At 44.3% G+C, this 23,730-nt stretch overlaps 1 protein-coding gene across 2 annotated transcripts in view; it reads left to right on the top strand.

Annotated features, from left to right (window-relative positions):
* Window positions 1–19,147, top strand: part of LOC121534261 (zinc finger protein 2) — a 32,044-nt gene extending 12,897 nt beyond the window's left edge. Inside the window, exons 1-4 of one of the 2 annotated variants that reach the window (XM_045216251.1) lie at window positions 5,690–6,386; window positions 6,851–6,948; window positions 7,084–7,261; window positions 17,747–19,147. In XM_045216251.1, the coding sequence (XP_045072186.1) occupies window positions 5,951–6,386; window positions 6,851–6,948; window positions 7,084–7,261; window positions 17,747–18,654 (1,620 nt within the window). In that variant the 5' untranslated portion in view covers window positions 5,690–5,950 and the 3' untranslated portion in view covers window positions 18,655–19,147. Of the gene's footprint in view, window positions 1–5,689; window positions 6,387–6,850; window positions 6,949–7,083; window positions 7,262–17,746 lie in introns of those variants that run through there. The other variant, XM_045216252.1, reaches the window with a different exon arrangement.
* The last annotated feature ends 4,583 nt before the right edge of the window (window positions 19,148–23,730 follow it).

Genomic DNA, 23,730 nt, shown 5'->3' with positions numbered 1-23,730 from the left:
CGTAAGCTAGAGGCAGAACAGGAGACGCGTAAGCTAGAGGCAGAACAGGAGACGCGTAAGCTAGAGGCAGAACTGGAGACGCGTAAGATGGAAATGGAGATGCGTAAGATGGAACTGGAGGTGCGTAAAATGGAACTAGAGGCAGAAACAGCGAGGTTAGTCTCTGCTAATACTATGCCTGCTAGTGAGCCATCCTCACCAGCTGTGTCATCTGCTACGTTTGATATTAGTAGGCAGATCACCTTGGTACCTGTGTTCAGGGAGTCAGAGGTTGATTCCTATTTCAGTGTGTTTGAACGTATAGCGGTAGCATTGAAATGGCCCGACGAGGTATGGTGCCTATTACTTCAGTGTAAACTAACAGGTAAAGCCCAAGAGGTTCTGGCAGCGCTACCTCTTGAAGACAGTTTGAATTATGAAGTGGTCAAAGCTACTGTTCTTCGTGCCTATGAGCTTGTTCCTGAGGCATATCGACAAAGATTTAGGTCTCATAAAAAGTATCCTACTCAGACTTATGTGGAGTTTGCTAGAGACAAAGGAAATCTGTTTGACAAATGGCACAGTGCTAGTAAGGTAACTGATTTTAACTCTCTACGGGAGTTAATCTTGTTAGAAGAGTTTAAAAATTGCTTACCGGAACGCATTGTAGTTTATCTGAACGAACAGAAAGTATCCTCACTGTCGGAAGCGTCTGTATTGGCAGACGAGTTTGTGTTGACGCATAAGAGCGTGTTTTCGGCTCGTACGGAGAGCAGGGCTGCGGAGTTGCTAACTTTTAGTCCTAGTCGACCAGCAGTACATCCAGCACGCCCAAAAGATGTGCGTCACTGTTTCTATTGTCATAAGGTGGGACATATGGTTAATGATTGCTTTCTGCTAAAACGCAAACCGGGGATGCCTCAGCACGCCAGGCCGCCAACGGGTGTTGGGCTGATTCGATGCGGTTGTAAGGCCGGAATCAAGACAGAGGCCTCATAGTGAATGTGGTTTGAAAGGCCCTGTCCCAGATCACAGTTATGAACCGTTCATTTTTGAGGGGTTTGTTTCTATATCAGATGACGAAGCGTCTCAGCGTCCAGTTAGAATCCTCAGAGATACTGGTGCGGCGCAGTCGTTCATACTCGCTGATGTGTTGCCCTTGTCCAGTAATACATATTGTGGTTCCAGTGTGTTAGTACAAGGAATTGAAATGGGTTTCGTCCCAGTGCCATTGCACTTTGTGAACGTACACTCTGAGTTAGTCAGTGGATTGTTCAGAGTTGGCGTACGTCCTATGTTGCCAGTAAAAGGTGTGACATTTATAATGGGCAACGATATTGCCGGAGGAAAGGTAATACCCATATTGGAGGTATTGGATAAAAGTGACCAGTCTCTCTCCGAGGAGCTGGCACAGGGTTATCCAGATGTGTTCCCCGCTTGTGCTGTCACACGTGCTCAAGCACGACAAGTGGGTGAAGTGATAGATTTGTCAGACACGATTCTATTCAGAGAGTGTGACCCAGAGGATAGTTCGGGTGCTACCTCTGGTAAGCTGGTGCAGTCTGACCAACAGTCCAGAGAAAGGAAGAAGGATGTGGAACTTGTTGCTGAGGCAATACAGTTACCAGTTACTCGTGAGCAGCTGATCGCTAACCAACAGGTTGACATTAGCCTGGCTAAATGTTTTTCTAGTGTTGTCTCAGAGGACGAGCTAAAGAAGAAAAACATGGCATACTTCATTGATGGTAATCTCCTCATGCGTAAATGGACATCCCATGTTGACGCTGGCGGAGATTGGAATGCTGTTTACCAAATAGTGATTCCTACAGCCTTTCGACCAAATGTTTTATCCCTCGCTCATGATCACCAGTGGTCCGGACATCTGGGAGTCACCAAGACTTATGATCGTGTTTTGCGACATTTCTTTTGGCCTGGCTTAAAACAAGATGTGGCTCAGTTCTGTCGGACTTGCCACACCTGTCAAGTAGTTGGGAAACCGAACCAGGTTATTTCCCCCGCGCCTCTTTGTCCCATACCGGCCATAGGTGAACCATTCGAACATGTGATGGTTGATTGTGTTGGACCATTACCAAAAACAAAATCTGGTAACCAGTTTATGTTGACAATTATGTGTGTGGCCACCAGGTACCCAGAGGCCATTCCTCTGCGAAGGATTACTGCTCCGGTGGTGAGTAAAGCGTTGATCAAATTCTTCTCAACTTTTGGATTACCTAAGGTGATACAAACTGATCAGGGTACGAATTTCCTTTCTAAACTTTTCAAACAAGTGTTAAAATCCTTGTCAGTTATACACCGTGTGTCAAGCGCATATCACCCAGAGTCTCAGGGTGCGCTTGAACGTTGGCATCAGACCCTGAAGTCTATGCTCCGTAAATATTGCTTGGAATCTGAGAAAGATTGGGATGAGGGAGTTCCTCTAGTGTTGTTTGCTGTCCGTGAGACAGTACAGGAATCCCTAGGGTTCAGCCCAGCTGAACTGGTGTTTGGACACACCATGAGAGGACCTATGAAAGTCCTTAAGGATCAGTTTTTGTCACAAGAGTTGTGTGTGAAAGAAAATGTGTTGGACTACGTTAGTCGCTTTCGTGAGCGCCTACATGCTGCCTGTGCTCTAGCAAAGGAAGCGCTGTCTTCCTCACAGAAACGGATGAAACGACACTATGACACACAGGCTGTTTCTCGTTCACTGCAGCCAGGTGACCCGAGTTCTTGTGTTGTTGCCTGTGCCAGGAGCGTCATTGTCAGCACGTTTCTCTGGTCCTTATGTCATTGAAAAGAAACTAACTGAAACTGACTATGTGATACAGACTCCTGATAGAAAACGCCAATCTCGTGTGTGCCACGTTAACATGTTGAAGACATACCACAACAGACCCGTCACTCAGGTAGACAGTCCAGAGAAACTGGCCGAGTCGGCTGTCTCTGTTGCTGCTACGGCTGTAGTGGGAGGTCATGTTAATGATGTGGACGGAGATGGTTTGGAGTTGCGCAATACTCAGCAGCAGTGTGCTAGATTGCCCAATTCAGAGATGCTGCTGTCTCTCCCGTCAAGCCTGATTCATTTAACGGACAGACAGTCAGATGATATTGTGAGACTATTACACAGCTTTCCATGTCTTTTTAATGATGTTCCTACATGTACAAATGTGTTAGAACATGACATTTATGTTGGAAACGCTGCACCTATCAAGCAACATCCTTATCGTGTCAACGTCGCTAAGAGAAAGATAATGAGGGGTGAGGTCGGTTATTTGCTGGAGAATAACCTGGCTATGCCAAGTTCAAGTCCTTGGAGTTCTCCGTGCATTCTGGTTCCTAAACCTGATGGGACATCCAGATTATGTACGGACTATCGGAAAGTCAATGCGGTCACAGTGCCCGACTCGTTCCCGTTACCCAGACTGGATGACTGTATTGATACTGTTGGTGCTGCTACTTATGTAACCAAATTAGATCTTCTAAAAGGTTACTGGCAGGTGCCGTTAACCCCACGTGCCTCCGACATCTCTGCATTTGTGACCCCAGATCACTTCCTACAATATGCTGTCATGGCATTTGGGATGCGGAACGCACCAGCCACTTTCCAACGCCTGGTTAACACAGTATTGGCTGGAGTTCCTAATTGTAGTGCTTACCTTGATGATCTGGTAATTTATTCAACTGAGTGGTCTGATCATGTTAACACTCTAAGGGTAGTGTGTGAACGTCTAGCAACCGCTTCTCTAACCCTGAACTTAGCAAAGTGCGAGTTTGGGAAGGCCACTGTTACTTATCTTGGTAAACAGGTCGGCCATGGTCAGGTGCGCCCTCTAGATGCCAAGGTCTCAGCTATAAACGCATTTCCCGCACCTACCACCAGAAGAGAGCTACGCCGTTTTTTAGGGATGGTTGGCTACTACCGTAGTTTCTGTAAAAATTTCTCTGCGGTAGTTGCTCCATTAACGGATTTGCTCAGTCCGGCGAGAAAATTTGTATGGTCTGAAGATTGTTGTACTGCTTTCAACACTGCTAAAGCACTCTTGTGTAGTACTCCTGTTCTTGCTGCGCCAGATTTTGAGCGGCCGTTTAAACTGGAGGTAGATGCAAGTGCCAGAGGTGCTGGTGCTGTTCTACTGCAGCAAGACCAGAGTGGAGTGGACCATCCTGTCTGTTATTTTTCACGGAAATTTAGCAAATGTCAGACAAACTATTCCACCATTGAACAAGAAGCTCTAGCTTTGTTGTTAGCTCTGCAGTACTTTGAAGTTTATGTTGGTTCCAGTGCATTACCAGTGGTAGTGTATACTGACCATAACCCCTTAGTTTTTCTCCACCGGATGTACAACCAGAACCAACGCCTTATGCGTTGGGCACTTGTCGTGCAAAATTATAATTTGGAGATCCGCCACAAAAAGGGGTTAGATAATGTGATGGCAGATGCTTTGTCTCGTGTTTGATGATCTAGGTTTTTTTTTGTTATCCTGGCAGGATGATTATTGAATTTTGGGTGTTGTGATAGTACGTGTGTCGCAAACCATTTTGGTTTGCTCTTTTGAGGGTGGGAGTGTTACGGATACAGGTATCCTGTGTTTTTGTGTGTTTCTCTCCTTCTGCCCTAATCACAGGTGTCCTGTATGTTCCTGATTGGTGGTCGTTGAGGTGTCTGCTGATTGGACCAATCAGTGAACATTCCTGTGAATAGCACCACCTGTTACTCGTTTGTTCAATCACACAGCCCATTGTATAAAAACCAGTTTTGTGTTTGTTGAGAGAGAGAGATTTTTTCCATATGTGAGTATGGACACTGTTGTGTCCTGTGTGTTGTGTACTCACTAAGTTGTTGGTTACCCTGTTGGTAACTTTATTAGAAACTATTTCTTTACCTGAGTGTGGATACTGTTGTGTCCTGTGTGGTGTGTACTTATTTAATTGCTGATTACCCTGTTTGGTAGCTTTGTGTGTTTCTGGGAAAAGGGGAGTTTAAGCTAGTTGCCCTTGGGCGTACATTACCCGTAGGAAGAAATCTGTCTATAAACACTAGTTAGACCTGAGCGGACCACCCACTGTATTTTTGTATGGTAGCAGTAGCCTAGCGGTTCTTGAGGCAGGCAAGATCAGTTTAGGGGGTTTTACACTATTGTTTCATTTCTTGGGTCCTGCTCAGCCCTTTTTCCCAAACCCTTACCGTGTGTTCAGAAATAAACACTTTGTGTTTGACGGTAGTTCATGGTTGTTGGGTCATTTTTGGTTCTCACTGTTCCCTGCCACACTTATAATTTACATGAATTTATGTTATGGTTCTCACTGTTCCCTGCCACACTTATAATTTACATGAATTTATGTTACGGGTCTCATGTCCATCCACCCTAGATGTTTAGAGCCACGGGGTTCGTAACAGACGGCATGGAAAGCACCAGTAAGCCAGGGAAACAGCCCCGTAATAGGGTCAGAGGCAGAGAATCCCAATGGAGAGACAGGAACCTAAATATTAATATTAAGCTTCTGCGTCTGTGTACAGGAAAGTATTATTTGTAAGACGTAGGAGAAAATATATCAGCTTATTGTTAAATTATTACGACATTCTTTGCCAATACGAACGATGTAGTAAATATTGTTTCCAAACTGCGTTACCCACTCCAGTCAGCAGATGGCGATGTGCCTCTTTCAGGTGATGATTCTTGCGTGACGTATAATGGACTGGACGGGACACTTCTTCAGCAACAACCACACGGCTACTCTTTTAACCACCTCAGTAGCTTGCTAGCCAACATAAACCCGAAAGATTGACGCTTTAGACCATGTTTATGTACATTAGCTAATCTCAGTGTTTTAAACACATTTCTGTTGACGTAACATTATCTACTGGGTAACTTTAAACTGATTTGCAAACTTGTTAAAGATTGATACTGAGCCTAGCACTAGGCTAGTCGCTAATGCTAACTAGCTAGCTAACTAGCTTACATCCCTGACCATGAGCTCACTAAACTACCCCTCCCCTGCTAAAAAAGAGGAGGTCTGGTCTATGGAGAAAGAAGCTCTGGGGCTGAACATTGCCGTGAAACAAGAAGAGGAGGATGTTACAGTGAAAGGAGAGGAAGAAGCTTTCAGAATGATAAAGGAGGAAGAGGAGGCTATTACACTGAAAGAAGAGAAAGGTCCGTTTGGAGTGAAAGAGGAAGAGGGGATAGAGGTTGTCACAGTGGAAGAGGAGGAGGTAGAAGCTTTCAGAATGATAAAGGAGGAAGAGGACGCTGGTATATTGAAAGAAGAAGAGGAGGATGTTATAGTGAAAAAAGAGGAAGAACCTTTTAGAGAGGAAGAGGATGGTATCTCAATAAAGGTGAAGAAGGAAGACATTTTTGGAGTGAAAGAGCAGGAGGAGGAGACAGAAGATCAGATTAACACCAGTGAGTACTGTCTTAAAAACAGGGGCACAAACTATGCAGTTCTTGAACTAATGTGTGGTTTTTAAGGGGCATTCTACTGAAGTTATATACTTCAATATGTTGTTCAGTACTGTATAAATTGTTAAAGGTTCAATCTGCAATTAGTACATATATTTTTGGGACTTTTAAATTAGCTTTAATGAATTCTCCATGTGGTCTACATTAAAGTGCACCTCATCTAATATAACAGGCTTTTCAAATTCAATATTGGTGCTTAATTTCTACTTAAAATATCAAATGGACGCTAAAGGCACCCAATTTGTGGAACTATCTTTTCACATTTGCATCAAACAATATTTTATAAAATCATGATGAAAGTGACCATTTTAGGCCCTGTTTAGATATATTAATGCCTCTTGTAAGACCCTGTGATTGCAATAGAAGATAATACGTTTACCATCTGTTTGATGTTCTCGTTCACACAGGAGGGAGACATGACTATCATGGATCCTCTGGGGAGCCTCAACAACATCCTGATGCTGACGAGGCAGAGAAGAGTCTCTCCAGATCAGAACACCAGATGGTACAGCTTGGTCTGGTCTAGCATACAGCTTGCTCTATCGGGGTCTGGGCTGGGTTTCTGTAAAGCACTTTATGACAACAGTGACATCAGCATCCATAATGATATGTGTCTGTGTCCCCTCTATATGGTTACCAGGACAACGCTAGCCCTTCCTCCCTCCCAGAGTCCCCGTGTCGTACCTCTCCCAGTAGCACCTTACTGCTGGGTCTGAAGAGGTTGTCTGTGCGGCTGGTGGACTGCAGGAAAACAACGGGGCTGAGTGGAACTGTGAGAGGAGGAGAAGAGAAGAAAGGAGCAGATTTGACTCATCAAAGTAAGTGCTGTAGTTTAGTTTGAACAAATAAAATAGATCTGCCCACTGGTATCTGTTACCAGGACAACCAGCAGAGTTCTGTTAGTTGACATGAAGATAGACTGGTATCTGTTACCAGGACAACCAGTAGAGTTATGTTAGTTGACATGAAGATACACTGGTATCTGTTACCAGGACAACCACCAGATTTCTGTTAGTTGACATGAAGATAGACTGGTGGATATGGATGTTATGAATATCATAACACTGAAAAAGGATTCTGCCAATGAAAAGAGAGAAACCAATAGACTATATAAAACCTTGATGAAAGTTAGATTTAGAGAGAAAGTTTCAAGATGATCTGATGTATGGTGCATGTTTTACAAATACTTTTCCTAAAAACATAATGTACATGTAGGTAGAGTTAAAGTGACTATGCATGGATAACGTTACGTATGTATTATTATACATTGTGGTCTAAAGGCAAACAAAACTCAAGATAGTTCCATTTTGAGTCTTAAAGGAGTCTTAAAGGAGGCCAGTAGCATCTAATGATGAAACATTATGGAGTCTTATAGGAGGCCTGTAGCATCTAATGATGAAACATTATGGAGTCTTAATGGAGGACTGTAGCATCTAATGATGAAACATTATGGAGTCTTAAAGGAGGACTGTAGCATCTAATGATGAAACATTATGGAGTCTTAAAGGAGGACTGTAGCATCTAATGATGAAACATTATGGAGTCTTAAAGGAGGACTGTAGCATCTAATGATGAAACATTATGGAGTCTTAAAGGAGGACTGTAGCATCTAATGATGAAACATTATGGAGTCTTAAAGGAGGACTGGGATGAAAAGGGAAAGGAAAGGGGATATCTAGTCAGTCACAGCTGAATGCATTCACCCTAAATGTGTCTTCCTCATTGAAATCAACACCTTTGAATCAGAGTGGTGAGGGGGCTGCCTTAATCGACGTTCCACATCATCCGCGTCCGAGGAGCAGTTGTTGTTGGGGGACAACTGCTTTGCTCAAGTGCAGAACGGCAGACCTTTCCACCTTGCGGGCGTGGGGATTCGAACCAGTGACCTTTCGGTTACTGGCCCAACACTCTTAACCGTTAGTCTACAAATGTTCCAACTTCAATTAATTATTTCTCAATGATGCTTTAAAGGAGACGTTTACCCAAAATCCAGAAACTCTGAAGTGATTCCATACTGTGAAACTAGTCCAGTGGAGTTTGCCCTCTCTCCCTGTAGTGCTGTACTGAAACAGCTGCAAACACGTATCACAAAACGATTTTCAATCAATAAAACATATACAAATATGATGATATCATAGTTAATTCATGACATCTGAATGAACAAACCTTTTCATACTTCAGACCCCTTGACCTTTTCCATATTTTGTTATGTTACAGCCTGATTCTAAAATGAATTAAAAAATAAATGTCCCTCATCAGTCTACACACAATACTCCTTAATGACAAAAACAAAACAGGTTTTTATACATTTTTGCAAATGTATTAAAAATAAAAAACAGATTTATTTAAATAAGTATTCAGACGCTTTTCTATGAGACTCAAATTGAGCTGAGATGCATCATGTTTCCATTGATCCTTGAGATGTTTCTAGAACTTACCTGTGGTAAATTCAATTGATTGGACATGATTTGGAAAGGCACACACCTGTCTATAAAAGGTCCCACAGTTTACAGACGCATGTCAGAGCAAAAACCAAACCATGAGTTTGAAGGAATGATCCTTACAGCTCCAAGACAGGATTGTGTCACGGCAAAACATTTCTGCAGCAGTGAAGGTCTCCAAGAACACAGTGGCCAACATCCTTCTTAAAAGGAAGACCTTTGGAACCACCAAGACTCTTCCTAGTGCTGGCCGCCCGGCCAAACTGAGCAATCGGGGGAGAAGGGCCTTGGTCAGGGAGGTGAACAAGAACCTGATGGTCACTCTGACAGAACTCCAGAGTTCCTCTGTGGAGATGAGAGAACCTTCCAGAAGGACAACCATCTCTGTAGCACTCCGTCAATCAGGCCTTTATGGTAGATTGGCCAGACGGAATCCACTCCTCAGTAAAGCACATGACAGCCCGCTTGGAGTTTGCCAAAAGGCACCTAAAGGATTCTCAGACCATGAGAAACAAGATTCTCTGGTCTGATGAAACCAAGATTGAACTCTTTGCCTGAATGCCAAGCGTCACGTCTGGAGAAAACCTGTCATCATCTCTACGGTGAAGCATGGGGGTGGCAGCATCATGCTGTGGGGATGTATTTCAGCGGCAGGGACTTGGAGACTAGTCAGGATCGAGGGAAAGATGAACAGAGAAAAGTACAGAGAGATCCTTGATCCAGAGAACTCAACACCTCACTGGGGCAAAGGTTCCCCTTCCAACAGGACAACGAACAAAAGCACATAGCCAAGATAATACAGGAGTGGCTTCGGGACATTACTTCCTTGAGTGGCCCAGTCAGAGCCTGGACTTGAACCCGATCAATCATCTCTGGAGAGACCTGAAAATAGCTGTGAAACAACGCTCCTCATCCAACCTGACAGAGCTTGAGAGGACAAGTGTGCCAAGCTTGTAGCGTCATACCCAAGAAAACTCTAGGGTGTAATCGCTGCTAAAGGTGCTTCAACAAAGTACTGAGTAAAGGTCTCAATATTTACATGAATGTGACATTTAAGGTTTTCTTTTAGAAAAAATTTGCAAAAATTCATACAAACCTGTTTTTGCTTTGACATTATGGGGTGTTGTGTATAGATTGATGAGGGGGAAATTAAAAATATATCAATTTTAGAATAAGGTCGTAACGTAACAAAATGTGTAAAAAGTAAAGGGGTCTGAATACTTTCCGAGTGTGCACTGTATGTACAGTATACCTCAAACGTACTCATTCAAGGTTTTTTCTTTATTTTTTACTGTTTTCTACATTGTAGAATAATAGTGAAGACATCAAAACTATGAAATAACACATGGAATCATGTAGTATCCTACAAAGTGTTAAACATGTCAAATATATTTTATATGGGTTTCTTCAAAGTAGTCACCCTTTGCCTTGACGACAGCTTTGCACCCTCTTGGCATTCTCTCAACCAGCTTCATGAGGTAGTCACCTGGAATGCTTTTCCAACAGTCTTGAAGGAGTTCCCACAAATGCTGAGCACTTGTTGACTGCTTTTCTTTCACTCTGCGGTCCAACTCATCCCAAACCATCACAATTTGGTTGAGGTCGGGGTATTGTGGAGGCCAGGTCATCTGATGCAGCACTCCATCCCTCTCCTTCTTCGTTAAATAGCCCTTACACAGCCTGGAGGTGTGTTGGGTCATTGTCCTGTTGAAAAACAAATGATAGTCCCATTAAGCCCAAACCAGATGGGATGGCGTATTGCTGCAGAATGCTATGGTAGCCATGCTGGTTAAGTGTGCCTTGAATTCTAAATAAATCACAGACAGTGTAACCAGCAAAGCACCCCCGCACCATAACACCTCCTCCATGCTTTACGGTGGGAAATACACATGCGGAGATCATCCGTTCACCCACACCGCGTCTCACAAAGACACGGCGGTTGGAACCAGAAATCTCCAATTTGGACTCCAGACCAAAGGACACATTTCCACAGGTCTAATGTCCATTGCTCGTGTTTATTGGCCCAAGCAAGTTTCTTCTTCTTATTGGTGTCCTTTAGTAGTGGTTTCTTTGCAGCAATTCGACCATGACGGTGTGATTCAAACAGTCTCCTCTGAACAGTTGCTGTTGAGATGTGTCTGTTACTTGAACTCTGTGAAGCATTTTATTTGGGCTGCAATTTCTGAGGCTGGTAACTCTAATGAACCTTTCCTCTGCAGCAGAGGTAACACTGGGTCTTCCATTCCTTTGGCGGGCCTCATGAGAGCCAGTTTCATCATAGCACTTGATGGTTTTTGTGACTGCACTTGAAGAAACTTTCAAAGTTATTGAAATTTCCGTATTGACTGACCTTCATGTCTTAAAGTAATGATGGACTGTTGTTTCTCTTTGCTTATTTGAGCTGTTCTTGCCGTAATATGGACTTGGGCTGTCTTCTGTATACCCCCCCTACCTTGTCACAACACAACTGATTTGCTCAAACGTATTAAGAAGGAAATAAATTGCACAAATCAACTTTTAAGAAGGCACACCTGTTAATTTAAATGCATTTCAGGTGACTACCTCATGAAGCTGGTTGAGAGAATGCCAATAGTGTGCAAAGCTGTCATCAAGGCAAAGGGTGGCTATTTGAAGAATCTCAAATACAGTGGGGAGAACAAGTATTTGATACACTGCCGATTTTGCAGGTTTTCTTACTTACAAAGCATGTAGAGGTCTGTAATTTCTATCATAGGTACACTTCAACTGTGAGAGACGGAATCTAAAACAAAAATCCAGAAAACCACATTGTATGATTTTTAAGTAATTAATTTGCATTTTATTGCATGACATAAGTATTTGATCACCTACCAACCAGTAAGAATTCCGGCTCTCACAGACCAGTTAGTTTTTCTTTAAGAAGCCCTCCTGTTCTCCACTCATTACCTGTATTAACTGCACCTGTTTGAACTCATTACCTGTATAAAAGACACCTGTCCACACACTCAATCAAACAGACTCCAACCTCTCCACAATGGCCAAGCCCAGAGAGCTGTGTAAGGACATCAGGGATAAAATTGTAGACCTGCACAAGGCTGTGATGGGCTACAGGACAATAGGCAAGCAGCTTGGTGAGAAGGCAACAACTGTTGGCGCAATTATTAGAAAATGGAAGAAGTTCAAGATGACGGTCAATCACCCTCGGTCTGGGGCTCCATGCAAGATCTCACCTCGTGGGGCATCAATGATCATGAGGAAGGTGAGGGATCAGCCTAGAACTACACGGCAGGACCTGGTCAATGACCTGAAGAGAGCTGGGACCACAGTCTCAAAGAAAACCATTAGTAACACACTACGCCGTCATGGATTAAAATCCTGCAGCGCACGCAAGGTCCCCCTGCTCAAGCCAGCGCATGTCCAGGCCGTCTGCCAATGACCATCTGGATGATCCAGAGGAGGAATGGGAGAAGGTCATGTGGTCTGATGAGACAAAAATATAGCTTTTTGGTCTAAACTCCACTCGCCGTGTTTGGAGGAAGAAGAAGGATGAGTACAACCCCAAGAACACCATCCCAACCGTGAAGCATGGAGGTGGAAACATCATTCTTTGGGGATGCTTTTCTGCAAAGGGGACAGGACGACTGCACCGTATTGCGGGGAGGATGGATGGGGCCATGTATCGCGAGATCTTGGCCAACAATCTCCTTCCCTCAGTAAGAGCATTGAAGAAGGGTCGTGGCTGGGTCTTCCAGCATGACAACGACCCGAAACACACAGCCAGGGCAACTAAGAAGCATCTCAAGGTCCTGGAGTGGCCTAGCCAGTCTCCAGACCTTAACACAATAGAACATCTTTTGGAGGGAGCTGAAAGTCTGTATTGCCCAGCGACAGCCCCGAAACCTGAAGGATCTGGAGAAGGTCTGTATGGAGGAGTGGGCCAAAATCCCTGCTGCAGTGTGTGCAAACCTGGTCAAGACCTACAGGAAACGTATGATCTCTGTAATTGCAAACAAAGGTTTCTGTACCAAATATTAAGAGTTGCTTTTCTGATGTATTAAATACTTATGTCATGCAATAAAATGCAAATTAATTACTTAAAAATCATACAATGTGATTTTCTGGATTTTTGTTTTAGATTCCGTCTCTCACAGTTGAAGTGTACCTATGATAGAAATTACAGACCTCTACATGCTTTGTAAGTAGTGTGACGTCACGAGAGGCTACACAGCTTTCAGCGGGATTGCTCAAGTAGTGCAAGGAGACAAGGTTCAAACAAAACAAGGATTTTATTATAGGTCTTGGGAAATTAACGAAAATATAACAAAATTCTGTTCTCTTGTGGCTCTTTAAGGGTTAACAGTTCAGGGATGTCTCTTCCACATCCAAAATCATAATTCCCACTCGCTCAGATAACTTTTCCCCAGCCTTACTGTAGTCCACGTTGCAGCTAGTGGCCAACCCAGCAAAAAGTCCTTCCAAATGTCTCTCACGTATACCATACCAGCAGATGGAGCCATAGCTGTCTGGGTTTGCAGCCACCTCAGGGGGATGTAACGTCCCTCCAGGACACAGCCTCTCGTGACATCACACATCCCCCTCCTCGGGACCGACGTCCTCGTCGGGGTAAAGGCAGCGAAGAAGGCATCACGCCGGGAGAGGGCGTCCGCATTGCCGTGGTGCTTGCCAGCCTGCTCTCTCTTCAACTCCTCCAACTCTAGGACCAGGGACTCAGCCTCCTGTTGTCTCTCCTTGAGTTTCTTACTGAACGCATCAGCCTTGGTTTTAGCAGAGTTTAGCTTCTGTTGAGCAGCTTTCAGTTCCTTCTCTCTCTCTGCCTCCGCATTCTTCATCTTGTTCTCCAACACCTTGTACTTCTCCTCTGCCTTCTTCTGGACCTCCTTACTACTGCGCAGGGTCTCCTCACACTCCTCGATGGTCCTGTGCAGCATCTCCAGCTCCTCCTGTTGCTTATGGAAGGAGCTCTGTTGGAGTTTAGCCTGGAGGATATCTAACTCTTCTGTCTTCATGTCTAACTGTTGCTTTAACAAACGATACCTCTCAGCGGTCCCCTTCAGACCAGACAGTTCTTTGTCCAGATTCTGTAGCTCCGTCTCTGTGTCGGTCTGGGCACCTGCCATCCCTATCAGAGCCCGGGCGGGAGTGAGTAACTTGGAGTATTGCACTGGAGCCTTCCCAGGATGAGTCTTGCCTCTCCGTTTCCGAGGTACTCGGGTTATCCTCTCCTGAGACTCTCTCCAGAGTGGGTAAAAGGCTGGGCAGTCTCGTCCAATTAGGACAGGGACGGGGAGGGAATCAACCACCCCCGCCGTCGTGTGTATGGTTCCCCGTGTGCTGGTCATTGTAAGTTCAGTAATGGGGTATTCTCTGGTGTCCCCATGGACACAGGAAACTGGGAGGACTTTCCCCGGGGTCAGACACGTTGGGCCCACCAAATCCTTACGCACCAGGGTGGCCCGGCTACCAGAATCCAGTAAGGCCTCCACATCATGGTGATTCACAGTTACCGGGCAGGTGGGGGGTCGATCTGGGCCGCCATCTACGACTCCCAAGAGCGAGGCAAAACGGTGTGTGGGTGCTGAGCTGGAGGACTCCGCAGTGGGCATAGGTTAATCGGCTGGTTTCCCACACTGCCAGGAGATATGTCCCATCTCCCCACACCGGTAACACTGTCGAGTTTCCCCCTCCTGGTGTACTCTTCTTGGACCCGCCTGGTTTCTGGCTCCCCCTGGAGCCGGGATAAGTCCTGACGTGGCTGGGTTCGAGACCTTGGGGTCCTTTGGACGGGTTCTTCCCATTTGTGGTGGGGCCGCACTCCTGGGGTCTTTTCGGGAAGCATTCAGCATCTCCGCTGTGGCCTGGTACTTTTCCACAGCTTCCACGGTCAGATCAGCCGTGGTCAAGGCCTGTTGACTGATGAACCGTTTTGCCTCATAAGGCAGGGCGCGTAGGTAACGATCCACCACAACGGCCTCCACCACCGCCGCTGCTGTATTCCTCTGCGGATCCAGCCATTTCCTTGCGATTCGGACAAGTTCATGCATCTGCGCCCGAGGAGGTTGGTCTGGTTGGAAGGTTCAGCTGTGAAAGCGCTGGGCCATACCAAACTTTGTGAGTCCATATCTGCTGAGGATCTCAGACTTCAGGGCATCATAGTCAGTAACCTGGTCAGGGCCCAGGTCCCGGACAGCATTCAGCGATTCCCCGGGTTAGAAAGGGGGCTAACAGACCAACCCACTGTTGCTTGGGCCAGGCTTCCCTAGTGGCCGTGGCCTCAAATGCATGCAGGTATGCCTCAATGTCATCGGTAGCTCCCATCTTAGATATAAAGTCACTTGCCTTTATTGGGCGGGTATTTTGGACCACCCTCTGTCTCTGCAACTGCAATTCCTCTGCCTTCAGAAGGTTGGCTTTCTTTTGCTCCTCCAAGAGAGCCACGTTTGCTTGCATCTGGGCTTGCTGGCCAGCAACAAGGGCTTTCAATATGTCCTCCATTTCAGTCGGCGGGGAGCCTACGGCCAACTTGGAAAACTGGGTGATCAAACCTTCGGTATCCTCCTCTGACATGCACTATTAACGCTTGAGCGTGCCCGTATTCTCCACCATCTGTGACGTCACGAGAGGCTACACAGCTTTCAGCGGGATTGCTCAAGTAGTGCAAGGAGACAAGGTTCAAACAAAACAAGGATTTTATTATAGGTCTTGGGAAATTAACGAAAATATAACAAAATTCTGTTCTCTTGTGGCTCTTTAAGGGTTAACAGTTCAGGGATGTCTCTTCCACATCCAAAATCATAATTCCCACTCACTCAGATAACTTTTCCCCAGCCTTACTGTAGTCCACGTTGCAGCTAGTGGCCAACCCAGCAAAAAGTCCTTCCAAATGTCTCTCACATATTTCCACAGGTGCATATATCCAAAGGTGAGTATTTCCCAAAGGTAAGTATCTCCAAATCCTTATATTCCTCATGGAAGTGGACGTGCAGCACTCTTGTCCTCCAGAGAGCCCAGGTTGGAGACTGTGTCTCTTCCCCTCCAAAACCTCCAGCTCATCAGCTCCTGATTTGTTTCAGCTGCGTGGGAAGATTGGCCATAGAGGGGTGGAGTTCCCGACCATACCAGCAGATGGAGCCATAGCTGTCTGGGTTTGCAGCCACCTCAGGGGGATGTAACGTCCCTCCAGGACACAGCCTCTCGTGACATCACAGTAGGAAAACATGCAAAATCGGCAGTGTATCAAATACTTGTTCTCCCCACTGTATATAATATATTTGTTTAACACTTTTTTGGTTACTACATGATTCCATATGTATTATTTCATAGTTTTGATGTCTTCACTTATATTCTACAATGTAGGAAATAGTCAAAATAAAGAAAGACCCTTGAATAAGTAGGTGTTCTAAAACCTAAACAAAAATATAAACGCAACAATTTCAACGATTTACAGTTCATATAAGCCAGGGCTGCCCAACCCTCTTCCTGTAGATTTTCAGTCCAACTCTAATTTAGCATATCTGATTCAGCTTGTTAAGGTCTTGTTGAGCAGCTAATAAGTAGAATCAGGTGTGTTAAATTAGAGCTGGCCTGATAACCCACAGGACGATACATCTCCAGGAAGAGGGGGGTTGGGCAGCCTTGATATAAGCAAATCAGTCAATGTAAATAAATTCATTAGGCACTAATCTATGGACTTAACATGACTGGGCAGGAGCGCAGCCATGGGTGGGCCTGGGAGGGCATAAGCCCACCCACTTGGGAGGCAGGCCCAACCAATCAGAATCCGTTTTTCCCCACTAAAGGGCTGTATTACAGAGAGAAGTACTCCTCAGTTTCATCAGCTGTCGGGATGGCTGGTCTCAGACGATATGGAGGTCCTGGGCTGGCGTTGTTATACGTGGTCTGCGATTGTGAGGCCGGTTGGGTGCACTGCCAAATTCTCTAAAAAGACGGAGTTACATCTCCTGTGGATATTCCTGCAGTCAGCATGCCAATTGCACACTCCCTCAAAACTTGAGACATCTGTGGCATTGTGTGACACAACTGCATATTTTAATGGCCTTTTATTGTCCCCAGCACAAGATGCACCCTTGTAATGATCATGCTGTTTAATCAGCTTCTTGATATGCCACACCTGTCAGGTGGATGGATTATCTTGGCAAAGGAGAAATGTTCACTAACAAGGATGTAAACAAATTTGTGCACAAGATTTGAGAGAAATAAGCTTTAGTGCTCTTGGATTTCTGGGATCTTTTATTTCAGCTCATGAAACATGGGACCAACACTTTACATGTTGCGTTTATATTTTTAGGAACAAAATATTTCACATTCTTTTTGACTTTATCCAAAATATCATGACATTAGTGATAGTCTAAATCAGAAGAATTGCCATTTAAACAGCAGTGTCGGACTCTTTCCACAATGGGGAGATGTTACTGATGTGCTTTGTGTCTGTCTCCAATGTAAAAAAAATAAAATAGTTTGGGACTTCCACACAAAATTACTTATTTTAGGTTTAAGGAAATGTGTAGGTCTCATTCTGTATCATACAGCTATTAAGGTTATACATTTACAACCACCTGCACGATAGGAATCCAGAGATGTCTGTGTCTTGAGTGTCCTAGAACTGTCTAGTTTGGGTTCTGACTTATAAAACAGAATGAATAAAAATGTATCAGTAATTACCAGGAAGCTCTACAACATCATTTGTTTTGAAATCACACCAAGATTGTTTTAATTGGTGAAATGTTTCAAAACTGTCCTCAGGTTATTGAGGGATCTGATTTGGATTAAATGTCATAGCAATTTGGTTTTATCAAGTGGAGGTTTCATTCAGGTCTCTCTTTAAATAAACACTGTCTTTGGCAGGAGAACAACCAAAGTCGGAGGAACCAGAGACGTCCAAACCAGCAAGACGACACCTCTGCTCCCAGTGTGGAACTAGGTTTGTCAATTTAGGAAACCTGAAAAGACATGAGAAGACACACAAAGGGGAGAAGCCTTTCCATTGCTCCCAGTGTGGAAAGAGTTTTAACCGGTTAGACTACCTGAAAGCTCATGAGAAAATACACAAAGAGGAGAAGCCTTTCCATTGCTCCCAGTGTGGAAAGAGTTTTAAACGGTTAGACTACCTGAAATCTCATCAGCAAATACACACAGTGGAGAAGCCTTACCACTGCTCCCATTGTGGAAAGAGTTTTATCCGTTTACAGACCCTGAAAATACATGAGAAGGCACACACAGGAGCGAAGCCACACCATTGCGCCCAGTGTGGAAAGAGTTTTAAACGGTTAGACTACCTGAAATCTCATCAGCAAATACACACAGTGGAGAAGCCTTACCACTGCTCCCATTGTGGAAAGAGTTTTGTCCGTTTACAGACCCTGAAAATACATGAGAAGGCACACACAGGAGCGAAGCTACACCATTGCGCCCAGTGTGGAAAGAGTTTTAACCACTTAGGAAACATGAAAGCTCATGAGCAAATACACAAAGAGGAGAAGCCTTTCCATTGCTCCCAGTGTGGAAAGAGTTTTAAACTGTTAGACTACCTGAAATCTCATCAGAAAGTACACACAGTGGAGAAGCCTTACCACTGCTCCCATTGTGGAAAGAGTTTTAAACTGTTAGACTACCTGAAATCTCATCAGAAAGTACACACAGTGGAGAAGCCTTACCACTGCTCCCATTGTGGAAAGAGTTTTAACCGGTTAGAAAACATGGAAGCTCATGAGCGGACACACACAGAAGACATATTACTCATCACAGTCACTTAAAAGTCGTGTGAGAATCCACACAGGAGAGAAGAAGCCTTACTTCTCCTAGTGTGTAAATTGATATTTCACATCACATTGACTTAAAGTTCATCAGAGGACATACACAGTGCTCCCATTGTCTTATATTGTTGACTGACTGAGATTGTGTCTTTACTTGTTTATACCATATGAAATGTAATTATACAAAGTATACTTAAACATTTATTTGTATGTTTTTATTAGAAAACATGAATTGAACATAGAGTTTGTCAGTTTGAATATAGAGTAGATCAGATTCCATGTGTTTAAATGGTCCTTTTTTAAACTCTGACTGTGTGTTTATCTGGGTGTGTCATTCCTCCAGCACTACAGATAATCAAATTATATTTGGATGTGATGCATTTGCTCCATTGTTTACATTGTTGGCCCACTGATGATTTCATGAAATACAGTGGGGGGAAAAAGTATTTAGTCAGCCACCAATTGTGCAAGTTCTCCCACTTAAAAAGATGAGAGAGGCCTGTAATTTTCATCATAGGTACACGTCAACTATAACAGACAAATTGAGAAGGAAAAAATCCAGAAAATCACATTGTAGGATTTTTAATGAATTTATTTGCAAATTATGGTGAAAATAAGTATTTGGTCACCTACAAACAAGAAAGATTTCTGGATCTCACAGACCTGTAACTTCTTCTTTAAGAGGCTCCTCTGTCCTCCACTCGTTACCTGTATTAATGGCACCTGTTTGAACTTGTTATCAGTATAAAAGACACCTGTCCACAACCTCAAACAGTCACACTCCAAACTCCAGTATGGCCAAGACCAAAGAGCTGTCAAAGGACACCAGAAACAAAATTGTAGACCTGCACCAGGCTGGGAAGACTGAATCTGCAATAGGTAAGCAGCTTGGTTTGAATAAATCAACTGTGGGAGCAATTATTAGGAAATGGAAGACATACAAGACATGAAGAAATCAACTGTGGGAGCAATTATTAGGAAATGGAAGACATACAAGACATGAAGAAATCAACTGTGGGAGCAATTATTAGGAAATGGAAGACATACAAGACCACTGATAATCTCCCTCGATCTGGGGCTCCACGCAAGATCTCACCCCGTGGGGTCAAAATGATCACAAGAACGGTGAGCAAAAATCCCAGAACCACACGGGGGGACCTAGTGAATGACCTGCAGAGAGCTGGGACCAAAGTAACAAAGCCTACCATCAGTAACACACTACGCCGCCAGGGACTCAAATCCTGCAGTGCCAGACGTGTCCCCTTGCTTAAGCCAGTACATGTCCAGGCCCATCTGAAGTTTGATAGAGTGCATTTGGATGATCCAGAAGGGGATTGGGAGAATGTCATATGGTCAGATGAAACCAAAATAGAACTTTTTGGTAAAAACTCAACTCGTCGTGTTTGGAGGACAAAGAATGCTGAGTTGCATCCAAAGAACACCATACCTACTGTGAAGCATGGGGGTGGAAACATCATGCTTTGGGGCTGTTTTTCTGCAAAGGGACCAGGACGACTGATCCGTGTAAAGGAAAGAATGAATGGGGCCATGTATCGTGAGATTTTGAGTGAAAACCTCCTTCCATCAGCAAGGGCATTGAAGATGAAACGTGGCTGGGTCTTTCAGCATGACAATGATCCCAAACACACCGCCCGGGCAACGAAGGAGTGGCTTCGTAAGAAGCATTTCAAGGTCCTGGAGTGGCCTAGCCAGTCTCCAGATCTCAACCCCATAGAAAATCTTTGGAGGGAGTTGAAAGTCTGTGTTGCCCAGCGACAGCCCCAAAACATCACTGCTTTAGAGGAGATCTGCATGGAGGAATGAGCCAAAATACCAGCAACAGTGTGTGAAAACCTTGTGAAGACTTACAGAAAACGTTTGACCTGTGTCATTGCCAACAAAGGGTATATAACAAAGTATTGAGAAACTTTTGTTATTGACCAAATACTTATTTTCCACCATAATTTGCAAATAAATTCATTAAAAATCCTACAATGTGATTTTCTGGAGAAAAAAAATCTCATTTTGTCTGTCATAGTTGACGTGTACCTATGATGAAAATTACAGGCCTCTCTCATCAGAACTGCACAATTGGTGGCTGACTAAATACTTTTTTTCCCCACTGTAAATGTTCTCTGACTCTGTAATGGAACATTTTAATTGTATGTGTCCACATAACTGAGTATGTGACTAACCTTGTGAAACTGTCCTATTATAATCTCCTGTTCTTGGGAGTATCATCCTGTGTTGCAAACCAGCTTGCACCTGCGTCCTTGTATAAATAAAGTCCTGTCCAGGAACAGGAAACTATAAAGATATGTGCTCATCACCCAATGCTTTGGAATTCATACTGTCTACACTGCACTGTGTAACTCTGTTATTCTCTCTGAGCTCAGAAATAAAGAATCTTGGTTTGACTTAGACTCCAGCAGATCCTTATTTTATAATATCCACCACAACTCGCCCACAGATTGCTGTTTCATCATTGTCTCAATGAAGAGTTCCTCGTTCGACTTTCCTGGGGGCATTTACAAGCCTCCCACTGGTTGAATAAACGTTGTTTCCACATCATTTCAACAAAAAAAATCCATGTGATGATTTTAGATCAATGTGGAAAACTGATTGGATTTGCAAAAAGCCATCAACATATTTATTTTTTACTGACCTGGCAATCTAAATCCAATGACGGGTGACATTTGCATTTTAATGAGGGAAATAAGTATTTGACCCCTCTGCAAAACATGACTTAGTACTTGGTGGCAAAACCCTTGTTGGCAATCACAGAGGTCAGACGTTTCTTGTAGTTGGCCATCAGGTTTGCACACATCTCAGTAGGGATTTTGTTCCACTCCTCTTTGCAGATCTTCTCCAAGTCATTAAGGTTTCGAGGCTGACGTTTGGCAACTCGAACCTTCAGCTCCCTCCACAGATTTTCTATGGGATTAAGGTCTGGAGACTGGCTAGGCCACTCCAGGACCTTAATGTGCTTCTTCTTGAGCCACTCCTTTGTTGCCTTGGCCGTGTGTTTTGGGTCATTGTCATGCTGGAATACCCATCCACGACCCATTTTCAATGCCCTGGCTGAGGGAAGGAGGTTCTCATCCAAGATTTGATGGTACATGGCCCCGTCCATCGTCCCTTTGATGCGGTGAAGTTGTCCTGTCCCCTTAGCAGAAAAACACCCCCTAAGCATAATGTTTCCACCTCCATGTTTGACGGTGGGGATGGTGTTCTTGGGGTCATAGGCAGCATTCCTCCCCCTCCAAACACGGCGAGTTGAGTTGATTCCAAAGAGCTCGATTTTGGTCTCATCTGACCACAACACTTTCACCCAGTTCTCCTCTGAATCATTCAGATGTTCATTGGCAAACTTCAGACGGCCCTGTATATGTGCTTTCTTGAGCAGAGGGACCTTGCGGGCGCTGCAGGATTTCAGTCCTTCACGGCGTAGTGTGTTACCAATAGTTTTCTTGGTGACTATGGTCCCAGCTGCCTTGAGATCATTGACAAGATCCTCCCATGTAGTTATGGGCTGATTCCTCACCGTTCTCATGATCATTGCAACTCCACAAGGTGAGATCTTGCATGGAGCCCCAGGCAGAGTTACAGTGGGGGAAAAAAGTATTTAGTCAGCCACCAATTGTGCATGTTCTCCCACTTAAAAAGATGAGAGAGGCCTGTAATTTTCATCATAGGTACACGTCAACTATGACAGACAAAACGAGAAAAAAAAATCCAGAAAATCACATTGTAGGATTTTTAATGAATTTATTTGCAAATTATGGTGGAAAATAAGTATTTGGTCAATAACAAAAGTTTCTCAATACTTTGTTATATGCCCTTTGTTGGCAATGACACAGGTCAAACATTTTCTGTAAGTCTTCACAAGGTTTTCACACACTGTTGCTGGCATTTTGGCCCATTCCTCCATGCAGATCTCCTCTAGAGCAGTGATGTTTTGGGGCTGTCGCTGGGCAACAAGGACTTTCAACTCCCTCCAAAGATTTTCTATGGGGTTGAGATCTGGAGACTGGCTAGGCCACTCCAGGACCTTGAAATGCTTCTTACGAAGCCACTCCTTCGTTGCCCGGGCGGTGTGTTTGGGATCATTGTCATGCTGAAAGACCCAGCCATGTTTCATCTTCAATGCCCTTGCTGATGGAAGGAGGTTTTCACTCAAAATCTCACGATACATGGCCCCATTCATTCTTTCCTTTACACGGATCAGTCGTCCTGGTCCCTTTGCAGAAAAACAGCCCCAAAGCATGATGTTTCCACCCCCATGCTTCACAGTAGGTATGGTGTTCTTTGGATGCAACTCAGCATTCTTTGTCCTCCAAACACGACGAGTTGAGTTTTTACCAAAAAGTTATATTTTGGTTTCATCTGACCATATGACATTCTCCCAATCCTCTTCTGGATCATCCAAATGCATTCTAGCAAACTTCAGACGGGCCTGGACATGTACTGGCTTAAGCAGGGGGGACACGTCTGGCACTGCAGGATTTGAGTCCCTGGCGGTGTAGTGTGTTACTGATGGTAGGCTTTGTTACTTTGGTCCCAGCTCTCTGCAGGTCATTCACTAGGTCCCCCCCGTGTGGTTCTGGGATTTTTGCTCACCGTTCTTGTGATCATTTTGACCCCACGGGGTGAGATCTTGCGTGGAGCCCCAGATCGAGGGAGATTATCAGTGGTCTTGTATGTCTTCCATTTCCTAATAATTGCTCCCACAGTTGATTTCTTCAAACCAAGCTGCTTACCTATTGCAGATTCAGTCTTCCCAGCCTGGTGCAGGTCTACAATTTTGTTTCTGGTGTCCTTTGACAGCTCTTTGGTCTTGGCCATAGTGGAGTTTGGAGTGTGACTCTTTGAGGTTGTGGACAGGTGTCTTTTATACTGATAACAAGTTCAAACAGGTGCCATTAATACAGGTAACGAGTGGAGGACAGAGGAGCCTCTCAAAGAAGAAGTTACAGGTCTGTGAGAGCCAGAAATCTTGCTTGTTTGTAGGTGACCATATACTTATTTTCCACCATAATTTGCAAATAAATTCATTAAAAATCCTACAATTTGGTT

Source organism: Coregonus clupeaformis, unplaced genomic scaffold (genome assembly GCF_020615455.1).
Source record: "Coregonus clupeaformis isolate EN_2021a unplaced genomic scaffold, ASM2061545v1 scaf0651, whole genome shotgun sequence".
Lineage (NCBI taxonomy): Eukaryota > Metazoa > Chordata > Actinopteri > Salmoniformes > Salmonidae > Coregonus > Coregonus clupeaformis.
This window is presented reverse-complemented; position numbering and strand designations above follow the sequence as displayed.